This window comes from Siniperca chuatsi, linkage group LG13 (genome assembly GCF_020085105.1).
Source record: "Siniperca chuatsi isolate FFG_IHB_CAS linkage group LG13, ASM2008510v1, whole genome shotgun sequence".
In the NCBI taxonomy this organism is placed as follows: Eukaryota; Metazoa; Chordata; class Actinopteri; order Centrarchiformes; family Sinipercidae; genus Siniperca; species Siniperca chuatsi.
Window position 1 is genome coordinate 25,254,010 of NC_058054.1, and position 23,780 is coordinate 25,277,789.

A 23,780-nucleotide genomic window follows, 5' to 3' on the forward strand; every position below is an offset into this window, starting at 1 on the left:
TAGAGATTTTCTTATATCAGTTTCCTGATTTGTGCACCTCAACAACTTTTCGTTGCACATCGTCACTGTGTTCTCTGGTCTTTTCCATAGTGATGAATGACTAAGGCTGCATTTCATTAGTCATTCAACATGCCCTCGTTAACATGCCCTGGTTGACTTCCCTTCAGGGGAATCCCCACCGCCATCAGTTATATTCACCAACGGTGTCAATAATTCTGGAGGGCACTGTATATATAGTTTGAGAACCAGTGTGTAAATGATATGTCTGTTATTATGTGTCTACCTGTAAGAGAAGAGTGAATGTGATCTCAGTTTTTTAATCCCTCTTCAGGTGAAGTACCTGCTTCAGCGACTGGACAGCAGAATAGAGGTCCACGCCATCTACATCAGCAATGACGTCCGCCTGGGAAGTTGGTTCAATCCTGCCTGGAGGAAGAGAATGTTGCTGACACTCAAGAGCAACAAAAATAAGTCCAATCTCATCCACATGTTGATGGGCATTTCTTTCCAGATATGCTCCACTAAGAATTCAACACTGGAGCCAGTGCCTGCAATTTATGTGAATCCTTTTGGGGGAAGTCACTCAGAGAGCTGGTTTATGCCAGTGAACCAGCCTGACTTCCCTGACTGGGAGAGAACTCGACTGGATGCCGTCGTCACGGCACAGTGTTACAACTGGACACTGTCTCTGGGTGAACAATGGAAGTCGTTCTTTGAAACAGTGCACATCTACCTGCGAAGCCGCATAGTCACAGAGGATCCAACAGTGAATGAAACTCTCTTCTATGAACCGTTGGACCTGGATGACCAGACGTCAAACCTGGGGTATATGAAGATCAACACACTGAAAGTGTTTGGATACAGCATGCACTTTGACCCTGAGGGCATCAAGGATCTGATTCTGCAGCTGGACTACCCCTACACGCAGGGTACGCAGGACGCTGCCTTTCTGATGTTGTTGGAGATGAGAGACCGGATTAACCGGCTGTCTCCACCTGCACCGCAGCCACTAGACCTGTTTTCTTGTCTATTGCGCCACCGGCTCAAGCTGTCGGCCGGAGAGGTGGCACGCATCAAGGACTCTCTCCAGATCTTCAACTCCAAGCTTCCCAATGCTTCTCCTGAACCTGAGCTGGCCCAGCTGTGCAGCTAGCTGGCTTAGCACACAAGTCAGGTTCAGGACTGATACGACACATAGAAAGTGGAGTTGCTACTTCAGGAACAACCCTAGAATTAGCAGGGGAGGTGCTACTAAATTGGCCTCTTGGACCCAAATCATCAGGATTAACAGAACATCCAACTCTAAAGGCTGACTGCTGGGCTTTTCTTATGGTCACTCTTGGCTAGTTTTTTGGTGTTACATTTTTATCAGAAATTGCTATCAGAGCCCTTTGATGAACAGTGGATTCATGTTGTGGATTTTGGGAGAACAGCTGATACTTGGACTCTCTTTCAGAGGCTCCACTGTACTAGCCTGGAGGCTTACGATTACTGCCCTGCTTTTGGCAAACTGTACAAGTGGATGAAGCTAAGAGACTCTCTTACACCGACAGGTTTTGTGATTTGGAGCCTCAGAGAGCCGATGTCATTAAGTGTACCTAAGACATCTGCCTTGCAAGAATAAAGGCGATTTTGATATGTAAAGAGGAACTCTTTAGGGGTCTTCAAAAATGAGTTAATTGAAGAGGATTTCCCCTTTTCTAACCCTATTTTCTTTGGCTATAGAACAATCTTGTGGGAAGGGAAAATGGGATAATATTATATGTGGTGAATGAGTTGTTATGTTATGCTTAACAGTTTAAAATTTGATAATCCTGAACCCTGTTACTGTCTTTGAATATTTCTTTTTAATCCCTGCCTTCCATTTTATCTGGCATTTGAAAACTTGTAAGTATTTTGCTTAATATTCGAATGAGAAGCCTGTTAGTGATGTTCTGTCCTTGGTGATGTGTCTATACCAAAAGAAGGTGAACACATTGGCAAACTGAATGGGGAAAATATCTTAAATGTTGAGTTATTTTTTTTAGCTGAAATCTTCTGATGTGGTAACAAAAAGGTTTGCGGATATAGCGCTGTAAATAACGCTCCATCTAACCCCAGGTGTGGACAAGTGCACATTGCTTTTTAGATAACTGAGTTTAAAGACCAAAAAAATGTTTATAACAAAACAAACTCATGCCTTATATGGAGAGTCAACGTTAAGATAAGAAGCACATTTAGTTTCTGTGTTTAATTTCCCAGCGAAGACTGTGTTGCTTTTTATATTTCAATATTTCTACCAAGACAGAACAACAGACACATTCTCCAGAATATGTGGTAATGTAGCTTTTCCATGTAAATGCCAGTCACACATTCTGCAGTTACTTGTTTTGATTTGGTGTTGTGAAACTTTGAGTCACTATTCACAGTGCACACCAGTACTTGCATTCTGTAATTGTTCTGCAAAATCCTTATATCTCCACTTAGTAAAACTCTCAGTAACTCATAGAACCTGGCTGATTTTATTATGGTTTTAAAAAGTTTTCAAGGGTTTGGTTTAGTCTCAGGTCAATGAAACGTTTTTTTGTTTTTTGTTTTTTTTAAATGTGGGTCCAATGTCAGCTGCTAGTTACCACGGGAACTGGAGTTACAAGGTTTCTGCAGGACATTGATGGTGTTCTTGAGAGCTGCAAACTTACCAGTATGATACTACATTTACTTCACTAATTTCTCACTGAAAGTCAGTAAACCTTGTATGTCATTTTCAGCAGTTCTTCTGTGCTCAGCTTGTTCAAGTAAAAACTAAGTGGTTTATTGATTTGTGATCCTTTTCCTTGTTTCCTTGCTTTCAATCCTCACTGTTATAACATGTACTATGAAATAACATATTGATATATATTACAGAACAGGTTGTCTTTGGTGTGTTGACAACTCAGTTTATTTTTTCCATTGTCCTCCCCATGTGAGAACCCAGTCCAGACACAGGGCCAGATTTACAAAGAAAATGGTGCAGCGCAAATGTGCGCAGGTAGAGGGTGGAGATGGTGTTGATACAACTGATGTTTGACTAGAATACTGAAACAAATGCAGCCAAATGCTCATTGTAAAAGGAAAAAGCATGTAGTGACTTCCCAGTTTATTTAATGTCAAGTTCTAATTCAAGTTTAATGAACACAAAATTCCAAAATGTTTTTTTCCCCCCCATAATGTCTTAACGAAGGATCCTTATCTTAGTTGTAGTGTCATTTTGTAGTTTTATGCACAAATGTGTGAAAAGATGTCATACTTTCATTGTTAGCTTGTCACTTTGTGCAAGAATACTTTATTTCAATAATGTATATTTTTCTCCGAGATATAACTGCAAATTTTAGCAGAAAATGCAACATTAAGGCAAACTGACATTGTTTCCCAGTTGTTGTTTCCCCTATCACATTTCAGAATCAGAATCAGAAATACTTTATTGATCCCCGAGGGGAAACTCTTTTGTTACAGCTGCTCACTATAACGTCAATGCACACAGGAATAGAAGTACTAATAGAACAGAAATAGAAATAATAATAAAATAAGTCTGCAACGAGACAATTATTTCTAGTAAGAAATAAGAGATGTGCAAATCAAAATATAATACACTATAATACAGCTAAGATAAATTAAGTACAAAAGTGGATATAAAGTATAAAAGCTAAAATAAGTGTAAAGTACAAAAGTGGATTTACAGGTTGATAAGTATACTATGGTATAATACAATGTAATAATATAAGTAATAAGTAATACAGCAATAATGAGTCTTGTCAAGTTAAATGTAGCAGATTAACCAGATTATTAGGCAGTGGATATTGCACAGCAGTAATATAAGCATTAATAAACATCAATAAACAGGGAATATTAAACTGAAAACAGTATATTGCACAGGAGTATTAAACAGAGAATATTGCACAATATTTCAAGTATTGCAGTGATGTTAATGATCCAATGTCCAGTTTAGTGACTTAGGGTCATATAGACTGACACTTAGAGGGAGGAGTTAAAGAGTTTGATGGCCACAGGCAGGAATGACTTCCGGTGGCGCTCTGTGGTGCATTTTGGGGGATGAGTCTTTCACTGAAGGTACTCCGTTGTTTGACCAGCACGTCATGGAGTGGGTGGGTGACACTGTCCAAGATGTCATGTAGTATGGCCAGCATTCTCCTCTCTGACACCACTGACAGAGAGTCCAGCTCCACCCCCACAATGTCACTGGCCTTACAGATCAGTTTGTTGAGCCGGTTAGCGTCCTCTACCCTCAACCTGCTGCCCCAGCATGCAACAGCATACAGGATAGCACTGGCCACCACAGACTCATAAAACATCCTCAGCATTGTCCGGCAGATGTTGAAGGACCTCGGCCTCCTCAGAAAATAGAGGCCCTTCCTGTAAAGCGCTTGAGTGTTCTTAGCCCAGTCCAGTTTATTGTCCATGTGTACTCCCAGGTACTTGTAATCCTCTAAAATGTCCACACTGACCCCCTGTGGTGTAGTGGTGAAGAGGAAGGGAGAGAGGACAGTCCCCTGAGGGGCCCCAGTGTTGCTGACACAGTGCTGCAGAAGCACATGCTGTGGTCTGCCAGTCAGGTGGTCAACAATCCAGGACACAAGTGGGGCATCCACCTGCATTGCTGCCAGCTTCTCACCCAGCAGGGATGGCCGGATGGTGTTGAAAGCACTGGAGAAGTCAAAAAACATGATGCTCACCGTGCTTGCCGGCTTGTCCAGGTGGGTGTAGATGCGGTTCAGCAGGAAGATGATGGTGTCCTCAACTCCCAGCTGGGGCTAGTAGGCGAACTGAAGGGGGTCCAGGAGGGGTCTGACCATGGGCCACAGCTGTTCCAGCACCAGTCTCTCCAAGGTCTTTATTATGTGGGAGGTTAGTGCCACCAGTCTGTAGTCCTTGGAGCCACTGGGACGCGGCAAGATATTTTCCACAGAACAGGGACCCTTTGAAGACTCAGGCTCAAGTTGAAGACATGGTGAAGGACTCCACATAGCTGGTGGGCACAGGGTTTTAGCACTCTGGGGCAAATGCCATCGGGGCCTGCAGCCTTGTTTGAGAGGAGTTTCATCAGCTGTCCTCTCACCTGGTCAGCAGTCAGGCACACAGAAGAGGTTGCAGGCGGGGGGGTCATCAGTCTGGAGAGGACCATTGGCCTGAGAGCCAGCTGAGGGGGGAGTAGGACTCTCCCAGGAAGATGGAGGAGGGGGGAGCAGTGGACTCATAGGAGTCTGAGGGCAGCTGAGTTAGAGGGGGGGTGAGCAGGACCCGGTGTGTCGCATCTGTTAAAGAACAGATTAAGTTTGTTGGCCCTGTCCAACCTGCCTTCAACTCCTCTGCTGCCAGTCGGTCTGAATCGACTTTCATTTTGCCTCAAGGACAGTACTGATTAAGTTACACTCATTTGCCTATTAGGTCTACCTAGCTAAAACTAATGCAGTCACTTCACAGGCTGTAGTTTTTGGTGCTGTTGAATTATATTGTGTTCTACAGACCATAAAGTTGAATAAACACCTTTCCTAAACAGTTTCAACAAAAACTGAACATTATAACAAACAGAAAGGGGCAGTGGCTCGAGTCACTTTAGCCACTATGTGTGCACGTCTCTGGTTTGAAGAATATTAAATGGGCCCTTTTTTGGATTCAGTCGTGACTTGGTCTCAAGCCCAATCGGACTTGGTTTTGATGACTGAGACTCGACCACCATTTACTATAGAATTTTGTAATCCTGAAACTGCTTGGATTTGGACTCATCTCTGACTAAACTTAAGTGGTCTTGACTATAACAGCTCTCTAGATATTTTTGTGGTTGTCATTAAGTTTTTGGAATAATGTAGGCTAATTCATATTTCTTTCCTTACTACAACCTGCCTCGTTGCTTGTGTAAAGATCTGCACTATTTTTTATGTCCTCTTTTCCAAGCAAAACTGACCTTAATAAATCCAACAGAATGCATTATAAACCTTTTGTTAACATACTGTTTCTCCACAAATCATTTGAACAATCCTCCCTTAAAGGAGAAAGGTGCACACACTTGCTAAAATCAAACTGCGACTCCAGCCTGGTGCGCTTGTTTCGTACATACCACATGTGTCTGCGGCAGAATGCGTCACATGTACGACTGAAAAAACGTCACAAAAGCCTTAGTAAATCTGGCCCTCAGTACGTTGCCATTAAATGGATGCATAAACTTGCAATTACACTCAGCCCCTCATAATAAGATGAATGTCCTCTAATATATGTGCAATGCAGTGTTTTTTGTAAGATGAAAAGCCAATATCCTGGGTTGTCAGGAAGCAAACAAGTACCAAACACATACTGTCACATTACATCAGGCTGCTGGAGAAAACGGAGAGGAATGGAGAGAGAGACAGGAAGAATGACAGAGACAGGGGGGCAGGGAGAGACAGTGCCACATTGGCCAACTTGAGCAGCCTGTTTTTTACCTACCCCATAATGAGGTGGGGAAGGAGTTACTCTGCATTGGGTTAATAAACAGTTATTCATCTTTAGCATGGCACCGAGGAAACAGGAGTGGGTTTGCCCTTGGGCTAATCTTCAGGCCTGTGGAAGACAGCCAATCCATCAGACCACTATTTAGGCTGCATACTACAACCTTCTGGACCTCCCAAAGAAGTGAGGGGAAGAGAGAGAAAATGAGAGAGTGATTGAGGAGGGAAGAGATGACATAGAGGAAGAGATGGAGGGAAGATAAGGCTGAGAGAAAGTGGGAAGGAGAGAAAAGGTGAGAGGGGTTGGGCTGCTAGTCTTGCAGTGATTTATGATGTTTAGAAAATCAGACTGTTTGAATTAATGAGGTAGAATTAGTGAAATCGACTGGCACATGCGTGTATGTGTGTGTGCAGACTTTATGCTCGTGTACTGTAGGTCATTGGAGATAGTCATCAATAACAGTGTAGATTTGGGGGTTTGAAATTACTTTCAAATTACATCATTACAAATGTATTCAGAGAAATTATTCATGTTTGGAGACAGTGTGAGAGGGAAACGGACATTGAAATGCAAAGTTAGAACATGTTTGACCTTGACTGAAAGAGACAGAGGCAAACTGAGTTTTTCTCATAAGGTACTTGATGACTGTATCAACAGCAAAATCATGGCTGACAAATCTGAAATTCAGGTCTTATACAGCTCGTCAGTTTCAAACGACAGCTCACAAAAAATACAAAAATAATTGATTCCTCATATTGCTTTCCAGGACTCACTTGGCAAACTCATTCATTACCTCTGACCAAGAATAGACACGGTCACATTACAAATTCACTAGTGTTGCAGACTTTTTTTCTTTGTCAGCATTTTGAACACAAACTGCAGTGATTGTTAGACCTGACCTGCTCTGAAGCATATAACCTACAATAACTTACAAAGTGACACAAGCTCCAACACCACCAGTGTTAATTTCCTCAACAAAAACTACGATGAGAAATATTCATTGATGACCATTTTCCAAGATGAAAATAATACAAACTAAATAAAAAAGCTTTAAAAAGAAAAGTATGACAAAATGTATTACAGTGGGGCAAAAAAGTATTTAGTCAGCCACCAATTGTGCAAGTTCTCCCACTTAAAAAGATGAGAGAGGCCTGTAATTTTCATCATAGCTACACTTCAACTATGAGTCAGAATGGGGGGAAAGAATCCAGAAAATCACACTGTCTGATTTTTAAAAGAATTTATTTACAAATCATGGTGGAAAATAAGTATTTGGTCAACAACAAAAGTTCATCTCAATACTTTGTTATATACTCTGTCGGCAATGACAGAGCTCAAACGTTTTCTTTAAGTCTTCACAAGGTTTTCACACACTGTTGCTGGTATTTCAGCCCATTCCTCCATGCAGATCTTCTCTAGAGCAGTGATGTTTTGGGGCTGTCTCTGGGCAACGCAGACTTTCAACTCCCTCCAAAAGATTTTCTATGGGGATGAGATCTGGAGACTGGCTAGGCCACTCCAGGACCTTGAAATGCTGTTTGGGATCATTGTCATACTGAAAGATCCAGCCACGTTTCAGCTTCAATGCCCTTGCTGATGGAAGGAGGTTTTCACTCAAAATCTCACGATACATGGGCCCATTCATTCTTTCCTTTACACGGATCAGTCGCCCTGGTCCCTTTGCAGAAAAACAGCCACAAAGCATGATGTTTCCACCCCCATGCTTCACAGTAGGTATGGTGTTCTTTGGATGCAACTCAGCATTCTTTCTCCTCCAAACACGACAAGTTGAGTTTTTACCAAAATGTTCTATTTTGGTTTCATCTGACATTCTCCCAATCCTCTTCCGGATCATCCAAATGCTCTCTAGCAAACTTCAGACGGGCCTGGACATGTACTGGTTTAAGCAGGGGGACATGTCTGGCACAGCAGGATTTGAGTCCCTGGCGGCATAGTGGTCATAGATGGTCGCCTTTGTTACTTTGGTCTCAGCTCTCTGCAGGTCATTCACTAGGTCCCCACGTGTGGTTCTGGGATTTTTGCTCACCGTTCTTGTGATCATTTTGACCCCACGGGGTGAGATCTTGCGTGGAGCCCCAGATTGAGGGAGATTATCAATGGTCTTGTATGTCTTCCATTTTTTAATACTTGCTCCCACAGTCGATTTCTTCACACCAAGCTGCTTACCTATTGCAGATTCAGTCTTCCCAGCCTGGTGCAGGTCTACCATTTTGTTTCTGGTGTCCTTTGACAGCTCTTTGGTCTTGGCCATAGTGAAGTTTGGAGTGTGACGGTTGTGGACAGGTGTCTTTTATACTGATAACAAGTTCAAACAGGTGCCATTGATACAGGTAACAAGTGGAGGACAGAGGAGCCTCTTAAAGAAGAAGTTACAGGTCTGTGAGAGCCAGAAATCTTGCTTGTTTGTAGGTGACTAAATACTTATTTTACCGAGGAATTTACCAATTCATTCATTAAAAATCCTACAATGTGATTTCCTGGATTCTTTCCCCCCATTCGGACTCTCATAGTTGAAGTGTACCTATGATGAAAATTACAGGCATCTCTCATCTTTTTAAGTGGGAAAACTTGCACAATTGGTGACTGACTAAATACTTTTTGCCCCACTGTAATACATTTTGTCATACTTTTCTTTTTAAAGCTTTTTTATTTAGTTTGTATTATTTTCATCTTGGAAAAAGGTCATCAATGAATATTTCTCATCGTAGTTTCTGTTGAGGAAAAACAATCTCTTCTTCAGAGGTTTAGCTGCTTGACCCGTTTAGCTAATGTTAGCGTTAACCGTGCTCGGAGGGAAAAAAGTGAAAATTGGCAGCATCACTGGGACAAACCATAATAACAGGCAAGCTAACACACTGACATTTATAGGTAAGCTAACTTGTGTGTACTGTATATACAGTAGGTCCTTGGTAGGAACAAGTGCAGGATTAATATAAGAAGTCAACTAATTTAAATCTTCCCTTAAATGTTCACTAAAGGAACAGTTTTAGCTTCTACGATTAAGCCAAACCCAGAAAAGTATTTTAGTGAACATGTGAAGAACATTTCCATCAAAACACTAAGACTAAAATTAAATCCAGTGCCAAAAATAACATCACATACCATCACAAAGTCATCCTCCTCAGCTTCTTTCTCTTGGTTCGTTCTGCAGTGAAAGGGCAATAGAAAGTGTTGGAGACCAAACACAGGCCTGCATCCAGTTTATCAGACTCACTTTCCACTCACACCAACTTAAGAAAGATCCCTCCCTATGTTGTCCTGCCCTGGCAGCATTCTCTTTCAACCTGAAATATGCTCAATTATAGGAGCAAGGTATTCTCATTCTCAACGCAAGTTCATGTTGTGTATAATATTTTGAAGCAGCTGAAGCACATCAGGCTTGTCTGTGCATTTGGCAGATGATCACTAACAAATGTGGGCAGCTTTCTTCCCCTTTAAATGTTTGTCTTTTCATATTTGTCATAAGGAACAGTTTTATTTAATATTTTTCTGTGGTACATTTTTTTGTTATTTTGGCTCTGTACTCCAGCAAATTGAATTTCAAAATTAAGTAATGACTATGAGGTTAAGGCGATGACATTCTGCTTTAATTTGAGGTTATTTACACTTTTTAAAACATTGTGCCCTACTTTTAAAAGATCAAAATCTGTTGGACAATCTATTCAAACAGCTTGAATAGAATGATCATATTTAACATTCTGTTGCAGAACCTTTGCAGTCAATAACTGTCTTTAGTCTACAATTGACAGATGTCCCTGGTGTCATGGTGGTGGGGCTTTTTGCCCTCTGTCTGGTCTTCAGGAATGGAAACAGCTGGATTGAGGTGGCTGACTTAGACAGTCAAGAAAATTGCACTTTTGCCATAACAAACTCCTTGCCTCATCTTTATTTAAAAACTTACATTTTAATGTTGTTATGTTTAGTGGAAGCTGGAAAAATGTTATTAACACAGACAAACAGATATTTTAATGGTATACAGGTATGTATGGTTGAGAGTGCCTGTCATTATCTATGGAGGTTTGTGTATTCTGTAAGTGTTTTTACTCATTGTTGGAAAAGGCAACATTAAGTATAAAGAATGGTTGCTATGCATTTATTTGCAAACAAAATCACTGTCCAGAAAGTGGGTGTTTCCTTTTGAAAATGGTTGCAAATCGTTACAGGTGGCCATGATGTGTGTATTGTAGATACATTTAAGGTCCAGTATATAGGATTTATTGGCATCTAGCATAGAAATTGCAATTTGCAACCATTTGAATACCACTTGGATCATCTTCCTGTTCCAAGCGTTCCAAACTACGCGAACGGCCCTATATAGAGCCAGTGTTTGGTTTGTCCATTCTGGATTACTGTAGAAACATGGCAACCTCTGTGTAAGGGCACTCGCTCACTCTGTAGATAAAAAACGGCTCATTCTAAGGTAATGCAAACATAATGATTCTTATTTTCAGGTTATGAATATTATATTTTATTTCTGCCAATAGCACCCAAATGTTACATTCTGGACTCGGTGAAGCCTCTTCCTTTATTTCCTATCCACTGCTAGCTAACTATAGTAATTTGCTTGTTGACAATAAATTCGTGTGCAGCACTGCCAGACAGCCCTATGAGCAGTAAATATTGTATGTTCTATTGTTTCAGAACCTAATCTCCTCTGCTTATTTAAATTGCATTGTGTCCTTTATAGCTTCCTTCTCTTTCTGGATTTAGGGCCAAATAGCATTGCTTTTGTGTTCAAATGCAACCTGTTTACAGTATGTTTTCCTGATAAGTGACCTCTTATGTTTGTGTATAGAAATCATGGCACTGGCTCACTAGCAAACCTCATGCTCAAATTATATATACCAAAATATATTGAAGGATCTTGATCTCTGACAAGAGCAACGCATTTCGCTCAGTGTTTCATTACGCTCATGAAAATCCATGACACTTGAGTATATTTTTGTGGGTTAAGTGTGCGGTTTCTATGCACTTGGTGGTTAGTTTTTTCTGTTTACGTGTTTAGCTTGAAGTTGCCAGCACCTGCAACTCTAAAGTACATGCTTTCTCTTTTTCTTTGAAGAAAACCTCTTCGGTCACAGTATTTGGTTTGGTTGGGTAATGGAGAGCATGGGTCATGTCACATTTCCTATAGTCAATGTTGCTTTCTTTCAACCTTTAATGCAATCTTTCCCTTACCTTAACCATGTACTTTTTAGTTGCCTAAATTCAACCATACCTTAACCATAGGTTAAGATCAGCAGATCAGAAACTGCTCATATGAGTAGTGTTTGGAACAGTGATGTGTTTTCTGCTACCTTAGTCATTTAGGTATGAGGGGGGCAAAGACGAAAGAAGAAGGAGAAATTCTTAATTTCAGAGGTCAAAAAGGAAAAGCTATTTTAGCTATTTATGAAAACCACATGGATGATGAAAATGTCTAAAGTGTATAGTGGGACAAGAAGCTTTCTCTCAACAATGATACTATTTTCACTGCAGAGATTTCCATCAATTTCGTAGATAGTACAGAGGTGTCACATATCAGTCAAATCAGAGATAAAGGGTAGTACTTAATGATTTGTCTGTGTACTGTATATGCTGCAAGCCAGGGATTAGAGTGCTTATGGTAAATGGACTGTACTTGTATAACGCCTTTCTAGTCTTCCGACCAAAGCGTGTCACATTCATACACTGATGGCAGAGGCTACCATGCAAGGTTCCAACTGCTCATCAGAAAGAAACTAATCATTCACACACGTTTGTTTTAGTATGCCCGTGGGGGACAGTCATTGACATAATGCTTTCCCTAGCCCCTTAACTCTTTTTTTAACTCTCTTTTAACTCATTTAACTTTTATCCCATTCATGTGTGTGGGGAGCCAACAGCAAGTCAGCTGTCTCAACCACAGGAAGACTTGGACATGCATGCTCTCAACCAGGTCGCCTGGAAAAGGACTCTAGTGAGCATGCTCTTTGGGCCCAAAACCACAGAAGCGTGAGGAAGCCAGCAGAAGCTTTTTCAGTGTATGCGCCCAGTGAGCAACTTTCATAGGAACTGTGGTTTATTTCAACGTGGGTTTTATTTTTGTTCCTCTGGCCATCACTTCTATCGGTTATGAACATTGATGAGATCTTGGACCTACTTTAAGAGAGTTTCCACTTTCCAACAAACATGAGCAGTTAGATGATCGTACAGGTTGTAAACAAGCGTACAGTTTTGCCAGATTAGCTACCATTTTATTTGACGTAACAGATTAAAGGTTTAAATATATTAAACTGATCAAATCAAATAACTTTATTTGAATCGTGGCAGCAGTCCCCTTGCTCTGCCCAACAGGATAAACTGTCCTGTGCTGTTGTATGCCATCCTCTTCTGTTCAGGCTCTCGCTCAAATGACAGGATCGCTAACACAAGGGACAGCTACTTCCGCTGGGGAATATTTGCATGTCAGCCTGTCTGCCTCTTTCTCTGTCTCAATTTGTCATCCTTGCATTGTCTTGTTTTCTCATTTCCTATTACTCCACCCAACACACTCTTTATGCCACTCATTCTCTCACTGTATGGTTGATGAAAAACAGTGGATCAGCTGTGAGGAAAAAAAAGGGCACCTATATAAAAAGGTAGAGTCTCAAAGGAAAGCAGAGAGATAAAATGTTTTCAGCGTAGATAGACAAACTCAATCTTTTGTGTCTCTGTGTATACTGATGTTCTTAGGTTCCCTGAACAAAGTGATGCAAAACCCTCTACACTGGCCCAGTAGCACTTCCAAAGAACCTCCCAGCCTTCAATACTGTAGAGTTGTAGTATTGTATGCCTCTTTTGGGTAGTTTTACACAGGTAACACTGGCATCTTATCAGTAAAGGTGCTTTCAAACAGTTGAAAGTAGTTTCTGCTGTGTCTGCCTCCTTGCTATGTCGAAGTTCTGTATTTTGAATTTGCGGCAGCAGGGTGTAACTCCCCTGCCGACAGCTCCCAGCTACCCCCGATCCTACTATTGAACTGTACCATACACCACAGGCTGCTTCTATCCACCTACTCTAATCTCATCTGGCAGCTAGTAGTAAGTAGAGCAGGTTGTAACCTAAAATAGAGAAAATGGTCAGGAAAACGATGCAATTAAAATAGCAAGTTTTGCTAACTAATAACATAAACATTGTTTATTGGTCCAGACTGGATTAGCTGATTGCTGTTGTCTGGTTTCTCCAAGACTGTTTCCCTTCATATGTTTGTTCAGTGCTGGTGAGAAGGTGTAGGAACCAGCATATCAGCTTCTGTATAATTTCCCCTCTGTGTGGTGTCTGTGGTTGCTATGGTCACAGGGTGAGCCGCAGCATCAAGTTTCAGTTGAACAATCAAACTCCAACAGCAGCAGCAACTAGCCGTGCCGTGCCTCAAACCTTTGACCTTTTACTACCCATAATGCAGCGGGATAGTGGACCTTCATCCTAATGTACATTAGCATCTGTTAGCTCCTAGCTCCTTTTATACCAATTATCAATGTGGAAAATTTTTTTTACCAACTCTGAATTCCTATTTTAAATTTTTCTTGTATTAATATCCTTAAAATTACTCAACATAGAAACATGCAAGTCTATAGGTTTATGTTATGGCCAGCATTTTTAATTTGTGTCTGAGAAATCATGTTTTTGTTTGCCTCTCTTTAGATAGCTCTAAATTCTAAGAGACCCATACTGTTGCAAAGAAGACGCCAGTCAGAGTAATGGTTAATTGAAAAAGAAGAATAAAACAGGGCATAGTTACCAAGTTCATCCAAAATTGACCCACAATTTGAAAGTGAAATGATTCAAGCTGCATATTGTATAACCAGTTTTCTAAAAAGCATAATCTTTAGCCACCCATGATCAACAACACACGGAACAGAATTTTAAGATCAGTGATTGGATGTTTCTGATCCAAATGCACCATGGGAGTTGTACTTAACTTGTCTACTTCCATTTCTATGTACACAGTCTTGTACCTTTGACTTTTTATCAAAGAACCCTAATATTTTCCAATGTAGTTGCTCATCTTTTGTTCTGAAGATTCAACTGTGAGAGTTTCATGCCGATCCAAGTGCTGGAAAGTGTCATACGGACAGTCCCATCTCATTAAGTGCATTTCCATTCACCTAAAAACAAAATGGACAGAGTGCAATGGAAATAATAAATGATGACGTACATGAAGCGGCCTTCCGCTCCACTGAAGAGACGACAACATCAGATCTGTGTGGAGTGATGAGAAGACTGTAACCTTCCTCAAATGAACATGAAACAAACATAAATGCCATATTTCCATCACATTTTCCAGATGTTTTTTCGTTGTTTGAGGTTTGACTGGCCACGACAGCTGGAAAGTGGAAAGGAAAATGCAACTTGTGAGCTTGTGAGATCTTCTGGATTTCCAAGTTGGACTTTTGGCCAGGAAAACTACTTGTGAGTTTATAGTAGTAAGGTTGATGTAACTATATAAGGTTCCCTCATCAGTCCTAAGTCCATTTGGACTTGGACGGTATGTTGACTTTTGTTCCATTCAGAGCTCATGTCATGCTCATGTTGTCTGAGCTAGTTTTGTCATTCTCATGATCCAGTTCCGCTTTTAAATGAATTGATTCATAAACGACACAGAAACAATTAATGGCACTCAAGTGCAAAATAATTAATAATTTTGATTTTCACTTCTGGAACCTTGGGTTCCCAATGTAACTCTTCCCACTTCACATCTCTATAATCTACAGATTAATCAATATTGAAAAAATGTTGCATTATTAATATACAGAAAGTCCCACTTGCATAGTTTCCAGAGTTCCAAAATCCAACATCTGGATGTAAAGGATGCTACTGTTTGATATACACCTAAAATATGCTGCTATCCCAAATAACACACAGAAAAACTGATGAATGCTTGAATTTATATTTTGTCTTTGTTTTTTAAATTGGTCTCAAATTAATTGCACAAAAAGGCTTATAGTGTACAGTCTACTATCCAAACTGCAAAAACTACAACAGTTTTCACATTTTTCCCCCTTTTGGTGCATGTAATCTGAAAAGCAACTAACATGCAAATAATTATATAAGAATTAAAGTCAGTTTTTAATTACTTTCTGCTGGGCTTTTATGCTGCAAAAACAGAGCACTGATTTCCTAATTTATGGGTTTGGCTAAATCTGACAAATGCTTAACTGAAAGGTATTGAACTCAGAGGCGAATCTGTCAAGAGGGCTGATAACAATGTAAACAAATTCACACCTTGCAGAAAAAAATACAGCTGCTCCTTCTTGCTTCTCCACTCATGTTCAAGTACAGTTACAGTTGAACCATGTACCACCTGGTAACCGTACAATGTATTATGTGATTTCAACTTGTACATAAAGGAGCTCCTGTACTACCCACAGACAAACCATTCTGAAGCCAATCATTGATCTCTATAATGACATGCTTTTTATTCTCCTGTGTGTGGCTCAGTGTTTTAAAGAGGATATAAATGTTCTTATATTAAAGTATGAAAGTTAATATGAAATGACTGTTTGCCTGTTTTACCTTGATTTTGTGTAATAAAAGGAAATACAAATGTTGAGAAAAGAGAAAACCTGAACATATGTGGTAAATACTTGTTAATGTTTGATTGGATGAAATAACAGGAACACCTTATCACCTTATCACCTTAGTTTAACCTACACCTCTCTGACACAGTGTTAACAAAGACATTAAGATAAACTTTATTAAGACAGGTTGGAGAGCGTTTTGGATGGAGCACATTATACTCTGCAGATGTCCCTGCTGTTGTGTCAAGACCATAAACCTCACACTGCCATTTGAGGCAACAGCCACAGAAAATACTGAAAATGTCAAGTACTCAAATACTATCAAGAAAAAGGTGCCTGCACACTGAATTTATTCTCCCCCAAAATTGACAGCTGTGACGTTTTGATGATGCATCTTCATCAGGTATACTCAGCATGTGAGCAACAAGTTACAGACTTCACCTGATTTAACACAAGTGTGTGCAAAATGGCCCTAACATCAATTACGTAACAATGTACACACAAATTGTTTACAATATTTGCAACATAAAAATCCAAGGAATCAGTTAAATATTATTGAGTAGGATGATATCAATCCCTAGCCCTATGTTAATAGTTAATAGTAAGGATTTCTCGATCAAGTTTTTGGGATCCAATCCCGATTCAAGTCCCATAATGTCATGTGTGCTGTGTAGTAGTATGTGGACCCAAATGCAGAGTACCAGGAAGCGGTATGAGGTGAAGTAGCCGGATGGCTACAGTGTTTGTTGGGGTGATATGGTTTACAGGCAGGTACAGGCAGACCAGTAGACAGACAGGTAACGAACAGGCAACAGGAAAATAGGTTACCGGCTGACAGTGGTGGAAACAGGGAAGTGAGTCCAAGGTGGCTAAGCAGTCCAATAGTGAGCAGGCAAAATACACAATCCTGAATATAACCGAGGTCCACAGGAGACAAAGAATCCAAAGCAGAACTCACGGTAAAAATGTTGGGGAACTGGGTACAGGAACCAAGTACAACAAAAGTGCCACAAACAGCGACACACACACACACACACACACACTATGTCAGGAACACTCACAAGCCAGGAACAAAACTCACGATAGGAGCAACATATGTGCGGAGCTGAGGACCTCGGGCGGACAGCAGGTGCAGCGCTGAACTCCTGAGGTCTGTGAGGAAGAATGACACCATCTGGAAGCCTGGCGGAATGCCGGTGGCACAGGAGGAAGGTCATAGGAGGCTGGCTGCGAAGATGGAGAGTCACTGGCGGCCGGCGGCGAAGACAAAACCCTTCTGGAGGGCGGTGGCGAAGACTGAGACCTTCTGGACGAAACCCCTCTGGAGGCCAGCGATGAACGAGAAACCCCTCTGGAGGCCGGCGGCGAAGGCGGGACCCTTCAGGAGGCCGGAGAATCAATTTAGGGCCCGCAACAGGACAGCATGACAGGGAGCTGGTGACAGGACAACAGGACAGGAAGCCGGCGATGGAGAGACTGGTAGAGGAGCTGGCAGAACCAGTGATGTCCGGGAACCTGGAGCCTGCAACTCCGGCAGAGAAGGAGGGTTCTGCTGCAATCCAGCAGAGAATTCAGTGGCGTGCTGTGACCCAGCAGGCAGTTCTGCAGTGTACTGTGGTCCAACAGGGGCAGGAGGCGGCTGCGCTCCAGCGGCGACGAGGGATTGGTGCAGCTGCGATCCAACCGGGCCAGGAGGCAGCTGCGATCCAGCGGCAATGGGGGATTGGTGCTGCTGCGATACATCTGGCAAAGGAGACGACTGCGATCCAGCTGCGACAAGGGGTTGGTGCTGCTGCGATACAGCCGGGAAAGGAGGCGACAAGCCAGGAACAAAACTCACGATAGGAGCAACATCAAATAGGAATCACACCAGACAGTAGAAACACCATGAAGTAACAACAATGACCCCACACTGAACAAAGACAGAGACCCGGACTAAATACCCTAGGGGAGGTGACGAGACACAGGCGCAAACAATCAAGGAAGGGCTAACAATCTAAAATGGAGGGAAAGCAAACAAAGACAGGAAGTAAATGCACAAGACACACAAGGAGAGGGACACACTACAAAATAAAACAGGAAAAAAAAAAAAACCTCAATGACAAATGGCAGTGTAAAGTCACAATCATGCAGTACCTTTGTGTGAGCATATCATATTTGACATATTTAAAAAAAACGCCCAGTGAAAAAAGCTTGTGTTTTGTTTTGGAGCTCCATGAGAAGTTTGGTAAAATACACCTTTTCCTCAGTGAGTTACAGCCATTTATTGGATATCGTTTTTATGGACAGAGAGGCAGGAGACACCGATATGGAACCAGATGTATTTTGACTAGACAGGAATGCAGGTACAGAGAAGGGGAATCCCGCTGGTGTGGAATGGAGTGGATATCTTGCTGATGTAGGATGGAGTGGGGAGCCCGCTGGAGTAGGATGGAGAGAGAATCACGCAGGAGTAGGATGGAGTGGGTAACACACTTGGGTAGGAACACGATGGAGTGGAAGAGCGCTGGAATGGAATGTCGCAGTAGAGATGAATTTCACGTGGAGTCCTTAGTACAACAAGGTCGGACAACTGGCTGAGGTGAGTGTTGGGCTTTTCTGCTGGCTGTGATTACGTGCTGATGAGGAGCAGGAGTGTGATAGGGAGCAGGTGTGTGTGCTTAACAGACAGAGTCTGGCGTATCCGTGACAATTGTCCTGGGCGTTTTTTTAGTAGACAATATGACAATATATAAAATTTGGTGCTGTCTTTATATTTTGGTCAATATCACCTCTGATAGTAAATATCAAAGTGTTATATCATTGGAAAATACGCAACCTAATCTGTCGCTATATGGAAGACTGGTACTTCAAAAATAAGATTTTTATTGCTCACTTTAAACACTAAACCTAATTTACTAAACCCAATTTTTATCATCTGAAGCAATTTGCATATCATACCTATGTGGATGGGAGATCTAAAGCATCAACCCCAATATCAAAGGAAAACTATTTTTGTTTCACCTGATGATGGAAAAATACAGAATGTTAAACTGTTGCACACAATGAATTCTGCATTCCCTACCCCCAACATCATGAAAGAACAGAGAAGTAGCAGAACTGGAACCATCGTTTGACCACACAAGGTCAAACTGATCTCACGCTGGAGTGGTTGGCTACTGTGCAACCTTGGGGTGTGACTTGTTTTTTCTATGTGTATAAAAGATTACTGTTGACTGCTCTCAGGCAGTCAAAACTGTACTGTTGAAGTGCATGTATTGACTCCTTGCTGCAAGTAAAATAACTTGAGGATAAAGATTCCAGTGACTCTGTCGTCTTTGAGTAAGATTTTTCTGACACCTGAGTTTTGGCTGAGCAGGGTAGATGTTACTCTGGTGGGGGGGGACGAAGCAGTACCATTTTTCTGTGGGGCACTTTGCGGGCGTTCAGTCATCTTGGTTAACTGATGGGTTTCTCTGCCTCATCTGGAGCTCCCCGGAGCTCCATTCTGAAGTTGCTACAGAGTTTTTGACTTGGGTACAGTGACCGGAAGTTATTGTACTTGGTCCCAAACACCTCCGAGATGTATTATCTAAACATATAGTTACTCTAGATGGCATTGCCCTGGCCTCCAGCAGCACCATAAGGAACCTTGGAGTTATCTTTGATCAGGATTTATCCTTTAACTCCCACATGAAACAAACTTCAAGGACTGCCTTTTTTCACCTACGTAACATTGCAAAAATCAGACACATCCTGTCTCAAAATGATGCCGAAAAATTTGTGCATGCATTTGTTACTTCTAGGCTGGACTACTGCAATTCCTTATTATCCGGCTGCCCAAATAAGTCCCTTAAGACTCTCCAGTTGATCCAGAATGCTGCGGCACATGTACTGACAAGAACTAGGAAAAGAGATCATATCTCTCCAATATTAGCTTCTCTGCACTGGCTCCCTGTAAAATCCAGAATAGAATTTAAAATCCTTCTCCTCACCTACAAAACTCTTAATGGTCTGGCACCATCGTATCTTAAAGATCTCATATTATTATATTATCCGACTAGAAAATTGCGCTCCCAGAATGCAGGGTTACTTGTTTCCTAGAGTCTCCAAAAGTAGACTGGGAGCCAGAGCCTTCAGTTATCAGGCTCCTCCCCTGTGGAATCAGATCCCAGTTTGGGTTCGGGAGGCAGACACCATCTCCACATTTAAGAGTAGGCTTAAGACTTTCCTCTTTGATAAAGCTTATAGTTAGGGCAGGCTTGGATGAGTCCTGAACCATCCCTTAGTTATGCTGCTATAGGCCTAGACTGCCGGGAGACTTCCCATGATGCACCTCTTTCCTTCCTCCTTCTCTCCCTCTCCATTTGTATGTATTTTTATCCCATTACTTCATGTTACTAACTCGACATCTTCTCTCTCCCGTAGTTTTGTGCTTTCTCATTTCTCTCCTCTCTCCTTCTGTCACTTTCAGCAGGTATTTCTGCCTCCGGAGCTGCAGAGACTGGATCTGTGATTGTGGACCACTTGCTGCCCCTTTGTTCCTGCTTGACAACTGCTACTACAGTTGTTGTTATTGGCTCTGTTATTGATGCTGACATTATTTTTCCTATAGCTGTCATTCCTATTATTAGTAATTTATTAATATTAACACTACAATTACTATTCTACTATTAAAAAAATTCTGTGTGGTTTTAGCATTGTGCCTCAATGAAACTGAGTCCCAAATTATCAAACATGCTGTCCCAAATTAATACGAATGTCACTGAAAAATGGTTTTGTGTCAATACAGAAAATGGTGAGCCACACTTTGTACAAATATCATACACACTTCATTTCTTCATATAAGAAGCAGTCCTTGTTATTTCAGGGGTTTTCCCCTGCATCCAAATCAGCATGTTATCTTAAAACTTCAATTTCTTTCATATGGTTAATGACACACAACATATCAATTAATGTACATTTTAATTTTGTACTGCAAAGTAATTTCTCTGTTTTTTGTGTTCCACTTGATGGAAACCAGAGATTGCGAGGTGTTCTCTGAAAAGGGGCTGGACAGTCCTCCTAGACACAACCAGGGGAAGCAAGTTGTAATTTACTAAGACGGCTTAGATTGTCGTACTTTGGCTATCAACCTTCTTTGTTGATTGGTGAGATTTTGCAGGCCTGTCGTAAATCGAGAAATTGTCATTCAATTTTTCATTAGTGACCTTGAATACTGCAAAGGTAATTGGACAGCAGAGGTTCCTGGGTGTTAATTATACATTTGATAGTATTGAAAGTACTGAAGCTATAAAAAAACAGATCTACAATCTTTAGATGCTGTTCAGCTTGGCCACAGTAGAATCAGTTTAAGTGTACACTATATTTAGGATATTTTCACTGCCTTACCTTGCTGTCAGACAGCCTTTCTGACGGGAAACTGAAGCCTTATATCGCTCTCTCCAAACCACCACCAGACTCCTTCTGACGGAAAGGTAAAGTGATGAAAATGTTCTAAATACAGCATACACTTAAATTGATACTGACTGTTTTAGGTGGCATTGCTTAACTTCCGTGCTTCTCCAAGCTGGGGGCCTGCCGAATGCTGTCTACTGTAGGTATTTATACAGGGGAAACCCACGTAGACCACTTTACTGTGTTTACAAGTGAAGCAGCATTAGAGAAAAAAAATTATAATAAAAGCAGTAATAACAACAGATAGAATACGTAGGCCTACAAGGTAGGGAAAACATTTAAGAATAGTAATAATGTTAATTAATATTAACATTATTACAAATGTGTTGGTATGTATTCAAGTACTTTTTCTGTACCAGCACTGTGTGCAGGTTGTTAATAAAGAAAAAGAAAAACATGATACTATTTTGTGTGCAGAGGGCTTTTTTTTCTTTTTGCCGTGGTATCGAAGGGGGTATTGAGTATCTTTTTTTTTAAACCAGTATTGCATCGAAGTTTAAAATTCTGGTATTGTGACAACCTTAGTAGACACCCTACTCTGAAATGTCTAATTCTTTTTATCAATGGAGATACAAAATGTTCATCAAATGTTGATGCGTTGATCATGCTACACACCACTGTGCACAGATACATTCACACACTCTAATTTTCACTGTGCGGCAAAATGTTGCACTGAAGAGCCCGTCGTAAAGGACAGCAGTGCTGCAACACTAGCAGCCTGAGGACAAAACACAGTACAGTAAATTATTTATTAGAATTTATCGGCTTTATTTTAACCGACACAATCCATTAAAATATGCCCTGATCAGTCCCAATACCAATCCTTAGGATCGACTCGGGACAACTTTACTGATTATGGTGATAAAGTAAAGTTAAAGTCCATCTTACTTAGAAAAGACTTGGATTCATGGCACTGGTAAGCAGGCCTGGACAAAAAGAAGACATTAAAGTTAAAAAAAATGAATGCACATTGGTACACAAGTAACCAAATTAACTAAATGACAGTCAATCATCAATTAAAAATGTAGAGGAGAGACACAGTTTGGACATAGGTGATAGATTATCAGAAGATACAGATAGAGTAGCAACTGTCTCAATGCCTATATTTTTCATTAAGCTGAAACTGTGTCCTGCCTTTGTGAAGTGAGCTGCAAATGAAGTGATCCCTGCAAGATAACATACTCTTCTCACTGTATATCCAATGCACCCTTTTAATCATGGTGACGTACAATGCTCACTCTTGTCTGTTGCCACACTGCTCACCTGAAAGCTGTGCTGACACCTGCTGCTGCTGTTCCTATAACCTATGGGGTTGGGGTTATTATAATCACTGCCCACTCCCTGCTGTGCTGAGCTTGGCGTTTCCATGTGGGGAGTGACAAGGTCAGAGCCTCAACGCTGTATGTATTCTATGTTCACATAATGATCTATTCCGTGTGAGTTGGCTGACTGAACTGTGTTTCTAGCATCACCTCCATTCCAAGATACAAGAGAGATTATACACTTCTTTAACACTTTCTGCCAAAATGATGTATGACCAGTCATAAATGCCTTTAGGTGCTCTGACAAATATGCTTTAACATTTTCATGGCTTGGGAGCATTTGTAAATGTTCAGTAGACTGCATACCAGCATCCCCTGACCTCTGACTGATCCGAAATGCGAGGTGGTCCTAAGTATCAGTTCAATGAGAGGATGCAGGGGAAATGGATTCAACACACGTTCACTTCTGTATGTCTTCTCCTTTCTCAGATTTTGGGATATCCATCCTGTGTTTCTGTCCCTCTGGTTTAACAGTGAGCAGAGTGTGACTACACACATACTTAATACTTAATCTACACTTCTTAAATTTTACCCTGATAAATAACCCCCATATTCTAATAAAGAACTAATAATGAAACTATTCAAAACTATGCATTTTAAACAATCCCTAAAGCTGAACTGGTCATGAGGTCAACCCCCAGATGTTTTTGTCCATCAAGTTTCCTATAAAAGGCAGGCCAAGCTCCATCAACATCACACAGGAAAAGAAGCTCAACTATGGACCAACACCATGGTATAGTTTTCTACAGCCGTTGAATATTTAAAAAAACTTTGTCTTTTTAAAATTTTAGGGAAATGTAGTATTTTTTGCTCCACAGTATCTGCTTTAACCGGCCTTCACCATCCTGCAGTAACAGAGCAACACCCTAGAGTGGGTAAGTCATTTTTATTTTTATTTTAGTTTGTATTCTGTATATGTGTTTCATCTATGATCTAAAAGGTGTTTTCTTTTTTACAGAGGCAGATTCCTACCTTTTAACTCCGTTTTGTATTTGAAATTTTATGCAGGTTCTAAATCTCT

General features: G+C 41.0%; 1 protein-coding gene across 1 annotated transcript in view; it reads left to right on the forward strand.

Annotated features, from left to right (window-relative positions):
* brinp2 (bone morphogenetic protein/retinoic acid inducible neural-specific 2) overlaps window positions 1–2,797 on the forward strand; it is a 277,419-nt gene extending 274,622 nt beyond the window's left edge. Inside the window, exon 9 of the mRNA XM_044219849.1 lies at window positions 332–2,797. Within this exon, the coding sequence (XP_044075784.1) occupies window positions 332–1,153 (822 nt within the window). The 3' untranslated portion in view covers window positions 1,154–2,797. The remainder of the gene's footprint in view (window positions 1–331) is intronic.
* The last annotated feature ends 20,983 nt before the right edge of the window (window positions 2,798–23,780 follow it).